This window comes from Pagrus pagrus (assembly GCF_965226575.1).
Source record: "Pagrus pagrus genome assembly, chromosome: 14".
Classification (NCBI taxonomy): domain Eukaryota; kingdom Metazoa; phylum Chordata; class Actinopteri; order Spariformes; family Sparidae; genus Pagrus; species Pagrus pagrus.
Window position 1 is genome coordinate 5,711,844 of NC_140198.1, and position 24,380 is coordinate 5,736,223.

General features: G+C 42.9%; 1 protein-coding gene across 9 annotated transcripts in view; it reads right to left on the reverse strand.

The window, feature by feature from the left end:
* Nucleotides 1-24,380, reverse strand: part of rapgef6 (Rap guanine nucleotide exchange factor (GEF) 6) — a 153,325-nt gene that overhangs the window by 9,047 nt on the left and 119,898 nt on the right. For 4 of the 9 annotated variants that reach the window (XM_084374413.1, XM_084374417.1, XM_084374411.1 and 1 more), the window contains 13 exons: nt 22,438-22,595; nt 19,217-19,231; nt 14,398-14,638; nt 10,050-10,217; nt 9,701-9,916; nt 7,565-7,776; nt 6,894-7,017; nt 5,811-5,834; nt 3,508-3,728; nt 2,572-2,745; nt 2,218-2,364; nt 1,832-1,951; nt 267-528 (listed from right to left, as the gene is read on the reverse strand). In XM_084374413.1, coding sequence (XP_084230539.1) covers nt 267-528; nt 1,832-1,951; nt 2,218-2,364; nt 2,572-2,745; nt 3,508-3,728; nt 5,811-5,834; nt 6,894-7,017; nt 7,565-7,776; nt 9,701-9,916; nt 10,050-10,217; nt 14,398-14,638; nt 19,217-19,231; nt 22,438-22,595 — 2,082 coding nt within the window. The remainder of the gene's footprint in view (nt 1-266; nt 529-1,831; nt 1,952-2,217; nt 2,365-2,571; nt 2,746-3,507; nt 3,729-5,810; nt 5,835-6,893; nt 7,018-7,564; nt 7,777-9,700; nt 9,917-10,049; nt 10,218-14,397; nt 14,639-19,216; nt 19,232-22,437; nt 22,596-24,380) is intronic. The other 5 variants (XM_084374415.1, XM_084374412.1, XM_084374419.1 and 2 more) reach the window with 3 other exon arrangements.

Genomic DNA, 24,380 nt, shown 5'->3' on the forward strand with positions numbered 1-24,380 from the left:
GACTGTAAATTAAATACGCGTCGTCTTATCGTTGTAAATTGCAATAATAAGCTGTAGTTGTGACAAAATCCAACGACACACCTCACATGTACTGATCTACAGTAAATCTTTGCGTTTAAAAAAGTATACACTTGAAAAAATGAAATGCTCCCTTTCTGAAAAACTGTCGATTCCTTAAAGAATATAATGCTTGACGCTCTCTTTTTTCAGCCTAAATGAATTAGCTTAACCAGAAAGATCACATAAACTGAGCTGAAGTTGTTTACCTTGTGCTGGGCTGGCTGTAATCAGTGTTTGAGTGTGCATGCGTTGCCGCTGTGCTCTCAGCAACCGCAACAGGTGTTGTGGTCGTAGTTGTAGCAGCGCTAGCAGCAGTGTTAGTGCAGGTCCTGGTGCTGCTGTTACACCTGTCCTCAAGCCCGGGAGCCGGCACGGAGTCGACCGAGCAGATGCTGGAGCGGGACGAGATCTCGCTGTGACTCGAGTCCGACAGGTTGTCTGCTTTACCGGCTGGGAGGAGACTGTAACCTGGACAGAGGGCAGCAGAGAGGAACGATGAGGATATTCACATTTGAAGTAAAGTACAGATTTTAATCATGAAGGAAAAGCAAAAAGGAGGAAGGATGGAAGGTGAAAGGGTTAGAGACAAGTTTAGTTGAGAATATAGAGAGACGATCTGAGGTTTCTTATTCCCTTTTTAATAGCAAAGACTTGAAAATAATACTGTTAATCCAGCGAGAATCCATCACACTCATCACTGCCTTTATGTCAGGTGTGGTACCTTCCATCAATGCTTACACAGTACAGCAAATAGTTTCAGCAACTGTGAGGCTGTGAAGTCGTTACCACTTCTAAAATGTGAACAGAGGCTCTGAAGTGTGTCAAAATGACATAAACGACACAGTTGGGGATGAACCTAATTATTTCTGACTGAACATGGCAACAAAACACAAAGTGGGGAGGAACTCAGAGAACAAACTGAAATGATTTTCTATTTGCCGTTGCTGCAGCAAACAAGATCCGTTTCTTGACAGTGAAGACTTTTTCTCACATCACCTCTCTATGACCCGCGGTGCATACGGGACTCTTTTCTCTCACTAACACTTGATTTTTGTGCCTCTAACATGAAATGTGGTGACATCTCTTTCAAACACTGTTCAAATGAAATCAATCATCAACAGCTCAGTCTTTCTACAATTTGCTGTTTTTACTCAGCAAAAGAATGGATGACTCAGTTCTGTCTCTCTCTGTCAGACTGTCTTTCTCCTGGCGTGTCTGTCCCTGCACAGCCAGAGGAAGGGGTTGGGGCTGACCGACCTCCTGGCTCTCTGCTCTGCCTGTCCTTGTCTCTCATCCTGGGGTGAGGAGGGCTCAACCTCCGCTGTTCCCTCCCTACCATTCAGATGTGGCTTGACAGCCTTTGGTCTTTCCCTGGACTGACTCCTTTCCCTCAGTATCCTGAACGGTGACATCAGCCTCGTCCTGACGGGGGACTCTTGAGGTTTGGGTCTCATTAACTGGGGCTGGGAGAGAGGTGATAGACCCATGGGTCCCAACCCTGGTAGACTGGGAGGAGACCCAATGGGATTCACCTGATGTGTACCTGTCCTCCCTGCTCTCACCCTCTGTAGCATTAGCCCTGAATCTCCCTGTGCACCGTGGTTGTTCTGCTGCCTGGATCTCCCTCTCCTCTCAACTGCTTCTGTCTCCTCCTGCATCAGCTCCTCTATCTCCTGCCTTTCCTCCACCGTCTGATTCTCTCTCTCCCTGCTTCTCTCTCGGCTGTGCTGCCTGGTCATCAGTAGAATCCTCTTGTGGAGGACAGCCCCACCTATGCCGTAGCTGCGCAGGCTGATGGTGCCGGCCTTTGTGCTGGCGTCGCTGGTCAGCGACGACGAAGATCCCGACAAGTTCATCTGGCTGGAGTTCTGGGACTTGGCCACGCCTCCCACTGAAAAGAGGGAGGGAAAAGCCAGAGATTAAGATAAGGGCGTTTCATTCAACTAGAAAGAAAGAGGATGAAGATTTAAGGTTCACCAATTAGATGAATGAGATATTTTGCAAAAGTTTTCAAGGAAGGAAAAAGTGTGAAATGAACCACAGACTGACTTCACCCCTGACAGACTGTTTTCTTATCTTAGCCTTCTCTTCGAGTGTAACCTTTTCTTTGGATAAAAGCTCGCAGGGTGAAAAGCATTATCTGTTTCTGTAGCACACCTTTGCGCGGGGAGCCCTGCGGCGACACCGTGGGGCTGGAGTGAAGGGAGGAGATGGTGGAGACGGTGTCATCAGATGGTCTCTTGGCATTCCAGTCCTCTGATGAGTTCACTGGAGGCTTCTTTACCACCTGGGGAGAGTTGGAGTCTGGAGGAGAAAAAAAAAAAAGGTCACAGAAAAGTGGTAAACACCTGCAGCAATGCAAAACAGGGAAATGTAAATGTTCTTCCACCAGTGCAGAAGGACAGAGAAGATTAGGTGATTAAAATTAAATTCTAAATACAAATAAACGATAAAGAAGTTAAGCACAACTCTACACAAATGAGCCCAATGATGATACTCAGGTGTACTCACTGGGTGTGCCGATGTCCTTGGCAGTGCTCTTCTTTCGGAGAGGGTTCAGCGGGACCTGGACCTGAAGGACTTGTGACACCCTGTTCTGTGTTTTCCCCGAAGGCAGAGCCGACCGCAGAGACACCGGAGACATGTCCGACTTGGTGGATCGTCTCTCGCTCAAGTTCTTCGACACTACAACCACAGGAGGAAGAAGAAGACGACAAATGTATAAAGAAAAACTACATTACTTCATTTATTTTGTCGCAATGATTTTGTTACTCATTTCATTGTCATTTTATCATATTTTCACATGTTTCTTGTGTTATTTGCTTGTATGCAAGAACAAAGAAAATGTTTTATAAAGTCACATGTCACACATGTAATGTTTCACATTACAAAGTGATAAAAGTATCATTGTAGCATACTGACGTGCCTTAGCACCGTCTCATTAGCAGTAAGAGGACGGGTTTGATTTATATTACAGCCAAAAACTAATTCTGTCACAGCTGTAGCGAACCAAATATTCACTGATACACTTCAGATAAACCAAAAAAAGGAGTTTTTGGTCGCTTTTAAGTTATAATACAACAATATGAAAGACAAGAACCTCTACTGACTTGATTCATTTATTCCTGATCCTTCCCACAGGACATGCACACTTGTAACACTAGGTGGCAGTGCAAGCCAATAATCCTAACATCTGTACACTACAGTATGTACCGTCAGATAAGATGCAGTGACATTACAGCTTCCAAGAAAAAAAACAGTATTTCTCAAATAAATATTCATCCTCTTCTTTTTTCCAGAATTAAGTTTCTATAAAAGTTAAAGAATGAAAATGCTCCGAATAATGCCAACCGAATTCTACACAGCATGGTATATGGGTTTATTTGTGCCTTGTGCCACAGAAAATGTAAAAAATGTGCAAGACAATGAAGTTTCCGTGTTACTCACAGGTGCTGTAGGACGGCTCGCACTGCAGCGACATGATTTGGTGTTTCTCCTCGTCCGTCTCCACCGTCAGGTTGGACAGGTACTGCTTCACCTTCCTGGCCATCTGAGCGTCTTCGTACAGCTTCTTGGCGTTGAGAAGCGAGCTGCGACGGACTCGTTTCTTGTGGGCGCCGCCCTGCACGTCCAACATGTTGGAGTTGGTGCTGCCCTGACTCAAAGACCTGACGAGGAGACGGGAGAGGGAGGAAGTGGGAGGGAGGAAGGAGCGGGGTGAAGTAAACAGAGTAAAAGATGGACAATGGAGTGTGGAGGGAATATAAAGAGGTGACGGATGACCCGGAGATGAAGGATTGAGAAAGATGAGGCCGTAGAGGATAGACAGAGATAAATAAAGAAGACAGGAACAGAAGAAATGCACATGAAAGCATAAAGACAGAAAACAAAAAGGCAGATTGAAAGAGGGAAGGAAAGAACGGTAAACAACAATCAGTCCAATCACCAACAAAACGGGCACAGCTACTTTCTTATCAAACACCTCTTCTACTATTAAATCTGCACATCTGCCTTTGTGTTGGAGCATAGCATTTTAAAAAACGGGACCATGCAACTGGGAGGGAGGCAGCTGTCGCTCGTGTGCCATGCTATCACAGTACAGACCAGCAGAACATTCTGTCAGATGGAGGCAAAAAGGGGTTAGGAAACAAAAGATGCACAAGATTCGATATGGGGAATATTATGGCTTTAGGATGCAGATATGAACACACACCAAACATGAGTCAAAAAGTATCTGTTCATATGTCTCCTGGTTTGTTTGTCATGCCGGGTTTTTAGTCACTGCTCTGAAGATTTCCGATCATATCACATCATTCTGATCAGTGAGTCCACTGAGCTGCCGTTCATTCACATTTCCACAACTGTTTCCAAGGTCAGAAATTAACTTTGAACCTCAGATTTTGAGCCAACGTAGATAAGAGGTCCCCAGTGCTCAGAGAATATGGAAACTTGAACAATCCCATGACTTCTGTGTAAACTTTATCTGCTGATGTAAATCATGTGATACAATCTCTTCAGCAGCTACCAAATAGAGAAGCGAAGCCCCTCGCCTTACAGGGACGTCCAGGTGATTTTATGTCACAATAAATATGTAAGTAGTTGGCGGTGAGAGAAAAGTATTTTTTGATCCTGCTGAATTGCTGCATGAATTACACATATGATGCTTGTCAGTCTGAAAATCACTTTGCCACTCAAGAAAGTTGCCATTCAGGGCTTTCGTATAAAACTATTGAAGTATAGCACTGTGAAGATACGTAAATACAATGACTACGCAACAAAAAGTCGCGTACGTCATGTCTTCTCGTTTAACCCTCAGTGAAACCTTGTAGAGTCGGCGCTGCATGTTACTTCTTCTGGATCTGACTAACTCTCCAAGCACAATAACTGCCCCTAACAACATGAGCACACTTAGAAATGATTTTCACCTTTTTTAAATGCTTCTTCTGCATCAAGGTGATGGCCATGTTGGCATTGTTGATGTATATTTTCAAAACTAAATCTTTTCTGCTATATCTTGACCACCCTCTGAGACTTACAAAATTATGTTTTAAATTAAAAAACGTGTAATTCATGCTACAATTCAGACGGGATCCAAAAAGTAATTGTCCCTTCGCCATTTACCTACATACATATTTTTCCAAAATAAGGTTGGAAACTGGAGAGGTAAGGACGTCCCCTCTCTAAGGACTTTAAGTTGAGATTCTTTTACTTTATACATTTTAATTTCATTAACTAATATTTAGATTTTTCAGTCTTTGATGCATTTATTTCTTATTTTTTCTGTGAAGTTGTTTTTTCTTATGACATTTTATTCAACTGCATACTTGTATTTTGATGAATTACGATAAATTTGAACCTTTAGTCACAGTTAATGCCATAAATCAAAGGTTTTAGTCTATCTTCTTTATGAACTACCTATCTCTATGTGAGTGTGTTGAAAACCTCTATAAAAACAATCAAGAGGTATTTGAAGTTACTGTTTGACTCAAACATACAATCTTATGAACAGCGCAAACAGTTAATGGGTCAATAATGGACTTCAGTATGGTTCGGGTGAATGGGCACTGCAAATGGAAGGGTTAATCACACACGAGCACAGGCAGAGACACATGTACACTCAGGTAAAGTAAGGTGGGGCGGGGGGCATGCAGAGCTGATGGTGGTGGTTGTGGGGAGGGGGATGCAGGGTGGATTGAATTTTTGTTGGTCCACACCGAAACAGGATGAAACCGGTACCAGGACAAACTTACCCTAAACTCTTCCACCTCTTCTTCCTGCAAGCAAGAGGCGTGAAGATTGAAGCGTGACTTAAAGACAAGTTCAGGGGTCGGGGTGGACAAGACTATGCTGAGGTCATGCCACAACAGACAAACAAGAAATGACTGGAGATGGGACGACACCAGACATATGACATCTCCCCATATCAACCTGAAGAGTGCGAGTTGGTGTGGCCTTGTGCATCACGGCCGCTGTGTCACCTTTTGGTAAAAAACCTGTGTCATGTGTGATATGATGCTGAAACAAGTCTGAAGTAAAAGTCCTCTCTGATATCTTGTAGTATGAAGTGAGTGTCTGCAGGGGGCAGTCATGCACTGCAGCAGTGACAGACAAACAGTGATACAAGCTCCACACTGCAGGTCGGCATCAATTCCACATCACTTCCAGTCGATGATCAATGCCTTGCGTCCTTGTGGCGTTACATTCAAGCAGAGGAATGCAATCGAACAAACAAGAGGCACGAACAGGACAGGAAGTGAATGGGAGTTGATTGAACCAGACCTCGAGTGTGTGCCTGATCCTGTGGGTGAAGGATCCAGGTGTGTGGTGTGTGGTGCTTCCCTTTTTGCTCACATTTGCAGTCTTCTGTAGTAAAACCTGTAATCTACCTGGCTACAGTCATGCCTCTTTCTCAGAAGTGACAGTCTAGCTGATGGGCGACAGGAAGAGTCAGTTTCAAAGATACACATAATTGAAAGGAGTTGAGTAAATTGATTGGAGACTGTCCCACTACGGAAATTTACTGTTAATTGGGTCCTGTGATGATTTTTGAGACACTATATTCAACTCAAGCTCTCTCACCTTAATGCATTTCCTTTAAAAAAGCTCCAAAAATGACATTTTAAATGACATTGGCCACTGTAGATCTCCTGGCTTTATTAGAGAGGAGTTTTGGATGCGACACTTTTGTGAAACAACTTATTAGCTAATTAAAGGTCGACACTGGGGTTTTGAGCTACCAGTATCTGTGAAACTGGCCCCAACTGCATCAAGTCAAAGCAAAATTAGTAAATCTTGAGAAATTTTGGGGACTCTTGTTATCAAAAACAACCAACCTCTGTCTGAACATGAGGGCAGGGTCCATGTTGGCCGAGGTCAAGCGCACCACGTGTCGGATCTCCTTGGCGATCATCCTCAGCTTCTCAAAGTTCACGAGACCGTCCACGCTGGAGTCGTTACCTGTAAACACATGCACAAACAGTGAGCTAGGAGTCAGCTGTCAAAATTATACAGCAGATAAATGATTAATATTTTGGGACATTTACGAGAAATCGCAACGATATTTCTAAGTCGAGTCTTCAAAGTAGAAATCTCCTTGTTCTGGTTTCCATCATGTCATTTCTCCAGCAGATCAAAGTGGTGTCAGTCTTTCATGCTGAGTCATGCAGGGTCGTTTTGAGAATTTTTAGCAACTTGCTCAATTAGGGAAACTTTCTTTTCAATTCCTAGCATGGCCGTACAGTTGAGAAGAAAAAGGCTTTTAGGAGAAGTCAGTTTGTGTGCTTTTGACCTGACTCAGTGCGACAACTTAAAAAGGCAAGATGGGGAAGCCTTTAGCAGAAGTAAACCTGACTGAAATTGACCTTTCACACAGCACAGAGGAAGTAGAGGATGTTGAAGGGTTCAGTATGACACGTAGTTTCAGAAATGGCCTCAGTTGTTTAGTTAACAGACAATTAAGCGGACATGTGAGTAGGCCCATAGAGACATTCTGGGCTCTTCTTACCTTCATGCAAGAAGGTGAGATCCTTCTTGACCACTGGGAACAGTGGGATGATGGGAGGCTGCATGCTCTGGCTGCTCAGGATGTTGCGGTACTTGGCCATGTTCCTGGACGGGTCGAAGACGTCCTGCAGGTCTCCGAACAGCTTCTCGTACTTGCTGGGCAGTTTCTCCCAGGAGCTCCGCAGTCGAGCCACCGGTGCCAAGTTCAGGCCGCTACGGGATGGAAGGAAGAGGCGCAAGGAGGCAGAGATAAATGGGTTGTGGTGGGAAGAAGCGAGGGGAAGGATAGAGGTAGAAATGAGCCGGCAGAAGAGGAGAAAGGAGTATATTTTTAGTGTTCGATGCATACATTCCAATCAAAACTCCATACTGACACTTGCTTAATTGCCACTCTTCGATCCAACCATCTTCAGTCTTCATTTTCCAGAGCAGAGGACCCCTTGAGGCAATGTCATCTCAGAGCAGACTCATTTAGACAGCTGGTAATTATGACTGGCACAGCATTTATTTCTGCTCATTTCTTTTATTATCTCTCCAGTCTCTGTCTCTGTCCCTTTCTCTTTGGCTTCAACTGTCCATCCCTCCTCCACTGCTGCTCCTACCTATCTGTGAGTTAGTCACTTTCCTCTCTGTCAGTAGGTATATTTTTATATCATCACACCTGCCACTTTTTCCTTCCTTTTTAAACACTTTACCATTTGAACAAGAAATGCAGAGTCTCCTGCAAAAATGAAGATAATGGAGGTTTTCTTGGAGCGGGTCTGCCTGATATAAAACACTATGGGAAATCCTGCAACCAACCATATCTGTCTCATACACACACACACACAGGCACAGCAGCAATGCCCCTGTCACCAGGCAGGTTATGCATCAGTGAACCATATGTGCACAGACATCCTGCTGTGAGCGAAAGTGTAAAGGGACACAGAGGTCAGACACTCTAAAGTGGCTTTTAGAGCAGTGAGCAGAGAAGCAACCCACTGCTTCTCAAACTGAGTCCAGATCTAAACTCTGTCCCACATGAACCGATGGTACAAGAGGACCAGCTTTAGAACCTGGTGCCTACTTGACCCACATGCAACTTGCCACAGACTAACATCACTGGGAACTATTTATCAATTTACATGCAGATTGTTAAATACCAGATGAATATCTATAAGTACCAGCTGTAGGACCTGGAAATGTGCTTGTAGGTCTGATATTGCCAAGAATTGATAAACCGCTAAACTAGTGTCATCTGCATAGAAACAAAATGTGGGTTGTTTTACAGCTATAGGGAAAACGGTAGTGGTCAGAGAACAGAAGCTTGAAAAACATCTGTAAAACATCCTGAATTTCATTTCCATGCAGATGACACCAGTTTTTATACATTGGTGTTTTAACAATCTTTGGCAAAATCTAATCTACAAGCAGATTTCCAGGTCTTACAGCTGGTCCCTATGGATCTTAAACTCATACAAAGTTTGTTTTTTTTACGTACCAATATCAAGATGATTTGATTTAATTGTATTATGTTTCATTCCTTTTCATGTTTGCGTTTTTGTTTTAAAAAGGTGCTATAAATAAAGTTCTTATTAGGTATTATTGAAAAGCTTTCACATACAAACAGATAAATACTATAAGAAAGTAAAAAATTCCTCTCCTGCACACACACACAACTGAAAAACACACAAACACTCTCTCAACTGCCTGTTCGGACAGAAGACACACATATATCGGTAGGTTCAAACACAATCATATCAGTTCATCACTAAAACACAACATCAGCACCAACTGTCCTTCCCTCACGTGTGCTTTAGCCGCTGTAACAGGGCCACATTACAACCATTTTCAGCTCAGTCTAACTGCCATCTAGAGCCAAAACCACAGAGGCCAGAGGGAATTGACAACAGCAGCAAACAATAAGTGTAGCTGCTGCTGTGGTTTGGGAGGATCGCGGCTGATTCAGCGAGCTGGCGGCAGGGTGAGGGGAGGAGGTGAGGAAGGAGACAAAAGGCTGAAGCTCATTTGGCAGAAAGAGTTTAACTCGCTGTCCTCACAGACCAACTGTCTTTGATGCTACTACTTTACAACCAAATGTAATTTAGGAAGCCAGTACAGACAAATAGTCTTGAAACAGCTTCAGCATGGAGCCTACCTGATGATGGCGAACATGGAGTTGAAGTTCTTGCACTCTCTGCAGTGCAGGGCGATCTTGATGAAGTGTTTGATGGTCTTCATCCTCTTCAGGGCGTTGGGCTCCTTCAGGATCTCTGTGGCCACCCAGAAGGTCTCCTGGTTTATCACCTCCTCAAACTGTTTCAGATTACCACTCGCAATCGAGGAGTCTAGTTTAAATAAGTCGTCCACGTACCTGAGAACAACGACAAAGAAGTTAACCATGCACAACAACAGGTTTTCTCTTGCTCAATATATATTGTCTTTACTCTCAAACATTTTATGAAGTTTGTTTCTAAAAATCAGCAAAATGTTTAACAACTACATACTCGGTGGACTCGATATTCCTGAAGAGCTCAAAGTCTCTCATGGAGAGCTGGGCAGCGACCTCCATGGTGCTGAGCTGCAGCAGAGTGATCTGACTCTCTCTGAGGAGATCCTGAGCGTCCTCGTCTGAACACAACGTCTCCGTCTCCATATTGTTCTTCAGGTAGTATCTACAGGGAGGAGAACAGAGGGAAAGATGACAAGAAGTTAAAAGATATATTGTTTTTACCAAGGAAAATAGTGCTTGTTCTGCTGTGCAGTTTTTATTGTGTTGTGTTTTTCATTAGTTTTTTCTTTTGCTTTCATTCCAGTTTAGTTAGTTATTTCTCACAGTGGATTTGCTGGTTTCAGTTCAGTTTTTATTGTTTAATGGTTTTTTTTTTTGCTTTGTTTGTTTTTAACCAGTTTCAGTATTAGTTTTTTTGTATTGTATTTCTCTGAACAAGATTTGAGAAGTTCAGAAGAGGTATTACAAAACAAACTCAACACTTTGTGACGCACAATTACGTAGAAACCCCAGTCTCAATGAACATAGCCTCCTGATGCTTGTTGTGTTGATGAATTTGACCAAACTGCCAAAGACAAAAAGACATTTCCTGTGTATTTTTTATTTCATGATGAAAATACACCACATCCTTTCAATTAGTGTGAGTTTCTCTCACACACTGTGAAACTCACACTACGACTCCCTGATATCCCCAGACTTCTCTTGTAAATTTATCAAATCTAAAAGGTGCATAATAATATCTGAAATACGCCCAGCCGTGACAGAAGTCCTGCAGAGAAATAGACGAGGACTAACTATGTTGAAGAAAGTAAAAAAACGTTGAAAGTGATGTCATCTCTGTGTATTTTTAGAGCAGTAGCAGTGGGTACGGTTTCTGCAGTATCCTCAGATGCTTTAATAAAGGCTGCAGAGGCAGACGGGTGGGTGGACAGGATCCAGTTTTTCATCCAGCTGTAACTTTCAGCAAAAACCCAGATAAATCTCCTGAATGTTCCACTCATTCGCATCTCATCTTAAAAAAGGCCACATTTTCTGTCTCCAACTTAAGATGAGTTTGAGGAAAGGGAATAAATCCCCGGATGGTATTGATAGATTATAGCCATATTTTACCCTGGGGTAAAGACGTGGAGAGACGGAGTTGGACAGGAGAGAGAGGAGCTTAGAGCAGTTTCTCTATAGGTTCGATCTCCAACAGTTTTCTGGGGTGGTGTCCAGCAGCAGGCCGACTCTCCTACGTCGTTATGTGCTTCTAAGTTTATAAACCTACAAACCCTTCACTTCCTCTCTGATGGAGCTGTAATGTGGACATCTAGGAATGCAGCATCTTAGCTGCCTGTAGACCTACAGCCCAAGTGCCAAGTGTTGGCATGGATGTGACTCTAAATTGGCCTCTGTTACTCTGCCAGAGGAGCTCTAGGGAAGAGCAGCGAGCAAGAGGAGGGGAGGTGAGAAGATCGAGCTTAATGTGCATTTAGGATAAAGCGATTTTTGCAAGGATTTGAGAGATTAAACGCAGATCTGAAGATGCCATTGGAGGCCGGATGTTCAGTTTTGAGATATTTAAAGACTTTCTAAGACCCTGTAGCCACATTAAACCAACATTGAGATGTTGAGATGAACTGGGGAGAGATGAGAGGGGAAGCAAAATGAGAGAAAAAGGACACAAGAGGAGGAAGGAAAAGTTGAGGGGAGTTAAAAGTAGATGAGGTGGGAGGAGACAAGAGGAGACAAAAGGTGAAAAATAAAGATGAGAAGAGGAACAAGATTTGAGGAGACAAAAAAGGAATGAGAGGATATGAGACAAGAGGAGACAAAAGGAGAGAAGAGGAGACGAGATCAGAAGAGGCCAGAGAAGGAAAGAGGAGAGGAGACAAAAGGACGGGCGATAAAAGGAGAAAAGACCTTTAACTAATCATTTAATGGTCCAATTTTCTCAAGTAAATTAAAATTACATTAACAAACTCAAGACTCATTAAACAAAAAACAAACATACAATCTGTGCATATGGAGAGGAGACTGAATTAATGATGGACAAAGTGGAGCTAAATCACTGGCACACAGCCAGCGTAAATAACCACCAGTGGTGGCTCGAGCGTGCGTCTGTCTGTATGTCTATATGTATTTTGGCAGCGTGAACAAGACTTGCTGCTGGCTCGGCCTGTCCCCCGTTAGACCTCCTGTCAATCACCAGCTGCAGAGAAGGGACAGCGGAGGAGGCGGGATACAGAGAGGCAGAGAGATATCCGCCTGCTGCGTCTGATATATACAACTACTGCAAACTGTGCTGCATACAAACTACATGTATATCCTGCTGACACTGCACCATGTATATGTATACATGTTGCATGACAGTGGATTGTAAATTTGTCATGTAAGACAGACAATCTGTAAAGGTTTTATTGTGTTGTAAATAACTGCTACAGATTAAAGAAAAAGGGGGACCAATCTTTTCCTACCAATATCTCACAGGATGACAGTTTTGTCCCATGCAGCTTAGCCATCCATCAAAAACACCAGGAAGGTGTTTCCACGAGTGAGTGTCTCGCTGTCGATACATGTTTCAGACCGTCTTGCAAAGAATTTATGCCTATAGATGCCCGCACATACAAATGAGTCCGCTTGTAAACACTATTTGCATGTCTGTGATGCGTGACTGTGTATAAGAAGGTGACCGTCTGTATCTATATCTTTGTACGTGCTTGTGTGTGTGTGTGCGCGAGTGTGAGTGTGTGTATGAATAATTCCAGCCGTGCCATGCTGTCTGCTGAGGCCTCCGCCCCTGACAGAGGATGAAATATTCATGCTAACCTAGTTGGGAGGGGACTGATGAGGGACCACAGGAGACCAGGAGAGAGGGAGGGGAAAAAAAAAAAGTGTGAAAAAACTGACGGAGGAACCGTTTGAAAGCAGACTTTTTACGGCTGCGGGCCAATTACCCTTCATGTCCCGCTAACTTTCATCTCAAAGAGGGAATGTGTCCGGCATAGAAACGACCGTGTGATGTGCCACAGATTTGCAGACATCTTAAAAAACACACACTGATCATGATTTTTGGTTGAATGAAACACACATCATCACACGCGGGCGCTTGACCAGCATCACGTGCAACTCACTGCAACTAAAAACATTTCCCAGCCTTTTTGTGGGGCACCTGATTTATTCATTCCACTGAACTAGGACACTGGTTCTGAATCCTGCTCCTCGGCACCTGGAGCCCCTGCTGGTTTGTCTTCGAGCTATTTACTCAGGAGCTGATTTACACCTCAGAGATGCTAACTGAATTAACAAAATCACAGAATACTACCCTGCAAGACGTTGTATCGGATTCAATTCTATCCATTTACAGATTAAAGCTTCACTGGTTCGTACAAAATAGTGAGCACTGTGTGGTCTTGTGTAAATTGAACCAACCCAGAAATAATTTGGAAAAAGAAAGGAAGGAAAATCTCAGGATTCTGGGCTTAGAGTCCAAGCACCGCATGTCATCGCTTTGGTTTGGTCATTCAACAACACACAAGTCGATATAAATTCTGAAGTCCTCTGTTCCACTTCCAGCAACTTTCTGTCCAAGATTCCCACTGTGGATCTGCTGCTGTCTGCTTTTTCCAGGATCAATGTGCTTCCCTGACACTGAAATATCCTGGTTTATTAATTCCCATTCGCTGCCGGGTACTTTAATCGCAGAGACAGAAACACTTGAATGACCATCACATTTGGGCTGAAGCTGGGCATACACTGTACCATTTGAGCTTGATTTTTAAGCACACGAGTCAGACCTAAATTCAGCTTTGTCAGGCGTTGTTTACCATGCTATGTACAGGGGCTGCGAGGACCAATCGGCTGCTCCTGTTTGGCCATCGGATGTGAATTTCCGACATGTCCGAAAATGTAGTCCTCCATCATCAGGCTCATGGACAGTTGAAAAAGAGCCACAGCTGGATTCCCCAAGGTCAGTTCCCTTTTCTGTCACGCCTGCATGAAGTGGCAAAACGAGTGCCTCAAAGTGCCATGGCAACACGATGCGTCATGTGGGTGCAAAATGGGTTGGTTGAGCCGTGACAACAGTAAACGTACCTCCTTGACATTTCCTCCTTCCTACTATCACGACCGATATGAACGAGAGAAAGTTTGGCAGGAAATGGGGTCGTATTTTTGTTCTGATCTAGCTAGCGAGCTCGTACGTTTGTTGGTGCTGCTGTCTAGTGCATGTTTGAGAGACAGAGTCTGTCAAACTGTCAATTTACTTGTACAGTGGATGTTGGAATTAAACAAAAACACTAAGGCATGTGCATGATTCATCAAAACAAGAGACTAAACACCGGTGCCATTCCTGCATTTCTTACCTGCCGTTGAGCTGAATCCGATCGGCCAGTTTGGAGAGCTGGTCGGGCAGGCGGCGCTGCTTTATGACTCCCTCTGGGCTGACTGATACCTCACACAGGGAGTACGTCTCAGGTGCCGCGATGAGGCCGAACTCGTTGACAGTGTGGGCGACCACATCCTTGGCCGTAGTGTCCTTGCTGATAATGATGTAGCAGCTCTGCTGGTCGGCCTTGAACACCCGGATCACCTGGTCAGGGATGTCTGAGAGTTGGAAGAGAGAAAGGAGAAGAGGAGTGCTGTCAGGGACTGAATAGGGTTGGATGAGGAGACCGTGTATAGAGGCCAACACTGTAATAAATGCCAATAATGCAATAAAACTAAATGTAATGAAGTCTAAGACACTATAAAAGTAATTTAAGAGCCGTTTGGCCATTTTTGTCTAGAGAGTTTCATCTTCTCTCCAGCCTGGCTGTTACATAAATTCAGTCTTTCTTTCTGTGAAGCCATTTTTGTTAAAGGACTTGCATGATGATGCCACATCTTGCAACATCTTTATAAGTTCAAGTGCTTTTTCTATGTTGGACACAGATAAGCCTCTACAAGGTCACGAACAGAATACATACATATAGATAAATACTTGTTTGTTTGCGAGCATGTAGAGTAAAGTGAATTGTGGTTTGTAACTTATGTACGAAGAAGATACGTTTGTTTGTTTTACTTATACCGGATGTGACATGATCAATGACGTCTTTCACGGATGTTTTGCGCCTCAGATAAAGAAACAAGGACACACGCAGCTAGAGAGGAAACGACAGCGTGCTAGGAGCTGTGTGACAGTGGAGGAAGCAGGAGGGATCTCATACTAAACATGCATGTGGGGTAATGATCTCCGCACATCATCATCTCTCACTTTCTTGTAGTTTTGTGACCTAGTTATACTTTGGTTTATAATAATTACACACTTGAGTTAGAAGTTAAAATGTAGTCCTGTCCTGGTCCTGTACATTCAACAAAACATCACAGGGAAACCTTCTGTTAAGACTCAAAGAGAAAAAATAAATAAAAACACACCGTCTTCATTCAATAATTAATCATTGAAACCTAAATCATTTACTGAGTCATTATGTAATGCATTTAAAAGCTACGAATGCAAAATAATTCATAAACGGTAAAACTGTTTTCCCCATGTTCAATGAATGAATTAAATACGGTATAATTGTGTGATTGATTTAAGTAAATATTCAGTAGTAAGAGGCAAAAAATAGAAGCTGCATTTTCCTGTGGCAGCTGACGCTGGAGCAGCTGCACGCGACTCACACGGAGCGATGTGTGCTAAATAATGGAAATGTTCCCCCTGAGTGAAATACTGCATTAAAGATCCCTGTGTTTGAGTAAGGAAGAGGGTACGGCCCATTAGCCACAGGCAGCCGGAGAGCTCCATCATGTAAACTGAAAATGGAGGGAGATCACGAAGAGATCACCGAGAAACAAAGTAAAAGGCCGGCGTGACTGATGAGCGCGCCTCCTCCTGTTTACCGAGCAGAAAAACAGTTAAGTGTGTTCAGACACAAAGTCATTACCTTCACCTTTATTAGCACACAGATCTCTCGACTGTCTGCCGTGACTGTAGGGATCTTTAGGTGTGCGTGTGTGTGGAGATGACGATGGCCGGGGCAGCTTTATTATCATCATCATTACAGCGGTGGCGGCGGCAGCACAATAAGCACAAACAAATTGCTGAAGGTAAAGCCAATAACAATAACGTTAGAGTGAATGCTGATAATCAATCTCCTCGGCTTGTTAGAAGAGCCTGTTGGTGTGCGTCGCTGTGTCTCTGTGTGTGTACGGGGTTATTGTATTTCCAATACCAGTGATGTAGGAATGAAATAAGTGAGGACTTTTTGAGGGAAGTTTGGTTGTATTCATATGAATAAATGCTGCTGTCGCCTCCTTTTCCTCTCCCGTATAAACTATTTTGACAGGAATGTATTCATGTATTCTCTTTCACTCAATTCATATATATGCATCCACATCTTTTTCTATTCTGTCACTTCTGCAGGCTGAGTCTTGACACATATTGTAGATTTATATGTACTTTGAATATTTTGGCTTAAATGTAAGCATATAGGTGTCTTTTACGCTTTGTATATTGTGTGAATTTCACTTTGTCATTTTCTGCTTTGCAGTCAATGATTCCTGGAACGCCGACATATTGATGTTTTGATGTTGAAGGCCAATCTTGGCTATGAGTGACCTCTCTATGTACTGTGGGGCTTATTGATTGGAATCGCATGCACTTAATTTGTCAGTCGAATGATTAGTGACTTTTATCCAGAAGAAGGCGAGATTCCCAGGAAGGTTCCACTCTTCAGGTTTCCAACACCATCTAAAATACCAAATTCATGGCTTTTGTACTAAGTTCTGTAACATATGGAAACTGTTTTTATCTACAAGCTCCATTAAGCCTGGATTTATCACTCTGATGGCTGATTTAGTATTATTTACTATTTTTTTTCCCTTTGTGTAACGTCTGTAAGTACCTTTATTTATTTTGTTTACTTTTATGACCATTAAGATCACGATTATTATTATTTGCATTACTCTCTGAAAAGGTTTGTTTTCAATTTTCTTTCCATCTTTTGGCTGAAACAGCATTATTGATGCTATGTTTCTGGCACAAGCTTGAAAAACAAGTAGAAGCTATAAATAAAGACTTTCCAGGCCGAACTCCCTCAAATTCAAGCACCCAAAACTGCACAGTTTGAGACACATACACAAGGTTTATTACTGTTGCAACACTGACAATTTTTGTAATGAAAACAAGCAGGCTTTACGGTTCGCTTAAAAATAGCTTTCTCACTCGACTTCGAACACTTGTGAAATGCCTGTGACCTTCGCACCTTCTCGAGGCAGGTGGCAAGTGAAACAATGACACAACCGCCAGAGGATTTCTACTTCATTCTTCCACAAAATATATAAATCGAAGCACATTCAATGACCCGTGTCTATTTTATATGTCACCGCGTGCAGTTTTGCTGGTTGGTATATATGGATTTTATGTCTCACCGGTATCATCGTGTGAGAATCATGTGAACAGTGTTTGTATCTCTGCATGTCTTTTCATTTCAATGACCTGTGCGATCCTTTATTCTTAGAATCAGAAATACAAGAAGAATACATGTGTTGCTGCCTCCATGTTTCCTGTGATGCTGCAGCAGCACAGTTCCTCTCTTGTTTATGTGCAGCAGGGCGGTGAGGATGAACCGAGTGCAGGCTAAACGCTCTGTGTCTCATTAGCTGTGATTTGTGATGAGAGAGTGGGAAGCTCTTGGCTAATAGCTGGCTATCATATCCGGGGGGCTTAATCATATTTAATCCTGTGGACGAGCTGCGACCCGACCTGCACGCAGGAGGACAATCGCTGCCCATCCAACCAAACACCCAATCAATTATCATCTTTAATAAGGTATCATTCATTTTCTTCAGCAGCAGAGAATTTATCCATGGAGCGAAGCCAAAGAGGATTTCTACACAGGAAAACAAAAAGGGGTTTTTGCAAACGTAGCTGGGGTTAAACACCAGGGCTCTCATAAATAAACACAAATGAAAAGTGCTATATTGTAGGCAGCTGGACAAGCTTACAAGCCATGGGCAGAGTTTGGTGACATTTTCAGGTAGGTTTACCTACTGCCCTTGAATGTGCTGCAGCTGAGCATCTAGCCTGCAAACTGATGTTATTGGTGCAGTTTTAAGTGTTTGTTTGGTCGCTTGTTCAACAAGTTGTGGTCCAGGACAAGATGCGTCTATGCTTGGAAGTTAGATAAGAAGGAGACTTAAGCAGGAAAGCTAAGGTGGGTTGGTCTTAAAAGTCTGTGGCTCCTTTGTTGCATACCATAACAGACAAACAGCTGTAAGTCTGTCTACTAACAATATTGCTGCTAAACACTTGAAAAAACATCCGTGTTTTTGATCTGCTTGAAGTTTGAATCTTGAAAAACTAAAATCACATCATCCTATGATAGTCATAGAGGCTGTTCACATTTGTTGTCAACATCTGTCCTGGGTGGTGCGTTCACAAGGGGACAGCAATGTTTTTAACAGCATTTAAGAAGTGTCTTCATGTTTAATGTTTGCCGAATTAATCAGAATGCCCAAATAGTTAAAAATTAGGTCTAGACAGTGTTTTTCAAAATTTTTAAAGTTTCTCCTAACGCCACAACTCACAAAATGTGTCGATTTTTAAAGGGAGCCTGGGGATTTTCTCCATGGGCGACAAAGAAGTGAAGAAGAACATGTTTACCACCAATTAAGTGTGCTCTTTCATGAATTGAGTGTAAATGATAGAATCAGTTGAAACAGAGTGTTGGCAGGTAAGACCCACTTTAGACACAGAAGCAGACAGGCTGGTACAGCGATGCCAAGACAAACTGACTGACTGACTTAATGCTGAATTTACAGGAAGGTGTCAATGATTTAGAAGAATGTATCCGGCAAAGTTTCACAGAGTTTGTTAAGTTTCTCCTCACTCAACAAATCCTAAAATAGTGCCATTTGTAAGGGAGTCTGGGGACATTGCCATTATCAGTCTAGTTGTCCACTCGTGATCGTATCACTCAGGAAGGACGTTGATACCAAAAGTGAACAGCCTCATATATTCTCTCACAAGGATGGATGTCAAGTAGAGAAATATAAATACAATGCAAGACTGAAACCAGAGCCTGAAGGATGAAGTTCATTGATGCAGACATTCAAAGAAGGAGTGTGGACAATAAGTTCACGGATTAAAGAAAGAAGAGACGGAGACAATCCAACAGTAGCAGTGAAGGTGTGTATACTTACAGTAGAGTCCCAAGGCTTGGCAAGCAGAGAGGAAAAAAAGAGAAAAACACAGTGAATATATGAGAGGAAGACAGAGTACAAAGAGACATAGTAACTGGAAACATGATGACAGAGGAGAAAAAGGAGGGAAGACCGGCGGAGTTTGTAGCGTAGCCTTAATCTGTTCGTGTGAAAACCAGAGGGGCCGAGCATGAGTCATCATGTCGAGACTAGAACATCTGTTTAAAATCACAGCAGGAGAGTCGCAGGAGGAAAGAAAAGGGAGAGAGAGAAAAGGATGAGAGGAAGTAAAGAAACAGAAAGCGGTTGGAAAGAGAGAAATAAAAAGAAGAACCTGAGGATCTGAGGGAACGACTTCGCTCAGAGCCGCACATGAAAAGACACGGAGACACGTCGTCACTTCTGCTCTACCTCTATCTCCAGGAACCGAAAAGAACAGCACAGAGTTAACGTCCACACTTTACTTCTGTGCCTGCGTCAGCTTTTGTTGTTTAAAGCAGGGACGTACTTGGATTTATGAAGTGATTAATCGCTCATGTCTAGGGAATATTAAGAGAAAAGTGAAAAATGGACATCAGACATTCCCAGCACTCGTCCATGCATCGCTTGCTTTATTGTGCAGGAGAATTAATTTTAAGTTATGATATCAGAGAGAGAAAACAGCAAACCATCACATTTGAGAAGCAGGAACGAAGATTTAAGATTATATTACGAAAAGGTTGAATAATGTCTCCAATATAGTATCAATCATTCCTGTCACTTGACAACTTGAGGCCTGCTGATTAAAATATGTACAGTATGAGACACTTGCTCGTCTTTGATTTCTATATTCAACCTCACATATTCTTCTCTCCTTCTTGCAGTTTTTGGGTTTATCTTTATTTGGTATGTCCATACTCATCGGTTACCATGAAGCACTTTATAAGTTAAGTTAATGAGTTTTGTTTTAATTACTCACCTCTGTTGTGGTGAACTATATCAGTGACGATTCTCTACTAAAGCCTTGTGAAAATGTCTTTACTAAGGGCGTCCTGACCAAGATGTCGCAAGAACAACATTTTTATAAACCAAAAAGTATTCTCAAAAAGTACAGGAATTATGAGGATGTAACGAGCAGCGCAGAACATTTCTGATGGCAGCATTTTATTTCAGCCACCATTTAAAAAAACATCTGCTGCTCTAAACTAGTTTGTTTTTTTGTTGTGCTTTTACACATTGTGGGAACTGAACATTTTAAATTTAGGTATCACCGCATAGATTCGGAGAAGTCTGTCTGATTCTCTTTGAGGAAGTCAGATGAGAGTCAGCTGACGGTCACTCTCTTAGGTAACAGTAAAGGGCCATTGTTTGTGGGAAGATGTGATCAGCACCTGAATGTGTGACTGATGAAGTGAGCCTTATCATGAGGTCTGTTGTCCTGTTGTTACCTGACAGTATATGAGTCAAGACAGTGCTAAAGTCTGCAGAGAACGGCATGCTCGGGTCTTCGCTCTATCAAAATGGAAGCATGCGGCAAATGGACTGCCGACGAAACAACATTGTTATGTTGTTATGCAAAAAAAATGACATAAAAACATCCGTCGCGTTTTCATACACCAGCTGACTTATCTGCTAAAGTTTGTGGATTTTTTGAGTGAGTTGGAAACGCAAAGAACAACCGGCTGGAGGCCGAAAAGTACCTTCTACTGTAGGACTCAAAGTTCAGTGTTTCCCACACAAGCAAGCCATTTTAGTATTTTATACTTCGGTTGTTTTAATGTTCTCTTGGACAGATAAAAAAAATGCAAGAGCTGTGTCACTAGGGACAATCCAAAACAATAACTGCAGCCATGTTACTCATATTTCCCTGAATGAACAGTGGAAAAGTGAAAGTGATGCATCAGATATGCAAATGTAATTACAGGTAAGACTGTGGAGGTATTATCGGCCCTGCAGAGCATCTGGAACAGGGTCCAGTTTGAGCGGCTCTACTATTAAATCTAATGGGAAACCATGGGACTAAAGGAAACTTGATCTAATGGTGGATGATTAATGAGCCCCGGTTGGTGTGTGTGTGTTTGTACAACACAACCACATGTGATGTATGGGTCTACAAACTAGGGATCTACGTGCAGGTGTGCGTATGTGTGTGCGCGTCTGTCCGAGTGTGTGCGGCTCTTTGACAAATGGCCGGTGGAATAAATCAGGACCATATTCACTCTCTCGCTCTCTTTCACCTTTTCCACTTTCTCTCTCTTGTTCTTCGCTCTCTCTGTTTTTCAATCTCACAAAGGCGCACACACACACACACACACACACACACACACACACACACACACACACACACACACACACACACACACACACACACACACACACACACACACACACACACACACACACACACACACACACACACACACGGGGAGTCCTTCATGTTAGTTTATATAATTACATGCGCAGAAACCCGCCTGACAGGAAAAGAATAAATGAGTCTTTCAGTCCAGGAGGTTAACTTTGGTCAGACGGACACAATTCTGCAACGGCGCTGTGGCAATTCAAAAAGAAAGACCCCAGGCCTTGAGTGTGTGTAAACCTATGCTAGAAATCTCCAGCTGCCTCCTTCGAAGAAGCGAACGTGTGTTTCTTTGTCAGCACAAAAGAGCGTAAGTGTTTCTGAGGAGTTTGCTCGCATTTCAAGGAGAGAGGAAGATGAAAGGGGAGAGACGGAGAGTTTGTGTTCGAGGAAACCGAATGCACACAGCACGACGCTTCTCATACAGCGGCTTTATGCGATTATGTTCAAGGGTGACAGGTTGTCTGTACAGGGTCTCTGAGAATCGGAGTCCTTCACTCCACGAGTGGCTTTCGCTGTTCAAATGAGGCCGAGGTCTCAAGTCGAGTGTGACAAACAGCTTCAGGACAGAAGCACTGAAATAAGACCCTGAAGGTCATAAACAACTTTGAGAGAGTGAGATGGAGGTTTAGCTTCCCTTACACAGGAACTTGCACTTGTTTTGTTTGCAAATCTGAGTAAAAACAGGATTTTTTAGGCCATTTAGGAAGCCCGGATGTGTCTTCTCTGAAGTACTTTGTGAGGAAATAGTTGTTTGCGTTAATGTTTAATTTGTTTCACTACACTCCTCAAAAAGATAAAACTGTCAGCTCCAACAGCAGAATAATTAAATACCGCAGTTATGTAGAAACCTCTTGATTTCACTGAGTCAGCGTGCTTTTCTTACCTGCGGGGTTGGAGAAGTCGAGGACGCTGGTGGCCGGCTGCAGCAGGTCGGGGCTGCTGGACGACAGGTTGCCGGGGATGGGCATGATGGCCACGCTGTGACGACACTGCTTGGTACCCACGATGCTGTCGTCCTGAGACTGACCCATGCCACCATCGCTAGAGAGAAAAGCGGCAGGGAGACGACGGAGGATGGGATGAAGGATGGAGTGGGGGAAATGAGGGATGGTAGAACAAGAAAAATTGTGTGTTGTAAAAGAGAGAAAGAGAGAGAGAGACAAGGGAAAATGAGATTTTCTTCATTAAAGACAAACTTAATGTTCCAACATTAATTCAAGAGTTTTATTTTGCAGCCGTAGACATATTTCAGAAAAGCTGCCTGAATGTTTTTCCCTTGTGTTTTATGAGCTTTAAGCACAAGTACTAGAATGAGTGCCCTTTTTTTTTTTTTTTTTGAGAACATAAAAGTCTCATAACACCGTGGGAAAGAAAATATCAGGAGATTTAATCAAAATGTCTACTCCTCCTGCAGAATGACAACACAAAATATCAATATCACTATGTTTGTCTTTTCATATGCAGCAGTGACACAGCTGAAACTCATTCAAGAGGCGGCTTCATGAATGGCAGGAACTGATAAGGAGCATTCACAGACAGACACGCACAAGTTCACCAAACACACACACACACACACGACACGAGACAAAGAGACAGGTACACACGAGCTTAGAGACACGAACAAGCATCGCAAACAGCAGAGCACAAGTGAAAAGAAATGAAAGGTAATAAGGATTTTAGCTCGTTCAGATGTTTCGCCGTGTCTTTGGGTGTTTGTACATTATGTTCCTGTTCCATCTGTCGGCCCTCTGTTCTCTTGTGTGAGTGTCCTGCAGTTGGTCACATTATGCAGCTAAACCGGACTTGAGAGACAGGCGCCTTTTCTACCTGGCTCCCACAGAAGCCGCTCAGGGATATGTAAACATCAACCTTTACATTAATGGCCTCATTAGACTGCCTCCATCTGCATATATGTGATGGAAATGGCAGCTCTTTTGAGACAAACCCACAAACAGACAGGTTGGGTGTTGTGATTTTGAAAAGCTCTGCCTCGAATGATAAATGTGGGTTCCCTAAAGGATGGAGAACATAGTTGTAGTAGTTTTTAACTCAACCATGGTTCCCGCAAGGTTTAGCCAGTTATATTTAGGACTTTTAAACATCTTTTTAATGCGTCATTGAATGCATTTTAATACCTGTGTCACAAAGGTTGCCACAAGTTTGGGGTCACCAAAATAAATGTCATGTTTTCCATGAAAACTCCTACTTAAATTCATCAAATTAGTTGCTTTTGTCATAGAATCTTCCGTCGGCAGCAGCTGCAGCCCTGCAGACTTTCGTCACTGTGGCCGTCAATCTGTTGAGGTAATTTAAAGAAATGTCGCTCCATGCTTCCTGAAGTACCTCCCACAGGTTAGAGTGGCTTGATGGGAACTTCTTACAGCCCACACAGTCAAGCTTAATAGGGTTGATATCTGGTTACTGTGCTGGCCATACCATTATAGACAGAATACCAGCTGACTGCTTCTTCCCTAAAAAGGTCTTGCATAGTTTGGAGCTGTGCTTTCGGTCTTCGTGAAGATGACTCAATCAAGCGCCGTCCACAAGGACTTTTATTTTTATTTTAACAATCGTCAAAAAAAGGACATGTCGAAGTGACTGGAAACTTCTGAGCGGAAGTGTACAACAATAATGTCTAATAATACAATTAATCAAATTATTGTGACCGGGGCCAAGATAAGCATCATAAAATCGATTCAAGAAAACACAAACAGGCTGCAGTTGGATACAGAAAGACACACAAAAGTCTTCTTCTTTGTAGGAAACTGAATCCAATGCTTTTTAAGACTCAGCCCCTGCAGATACCCTGAGCCACTTAAGACCTTA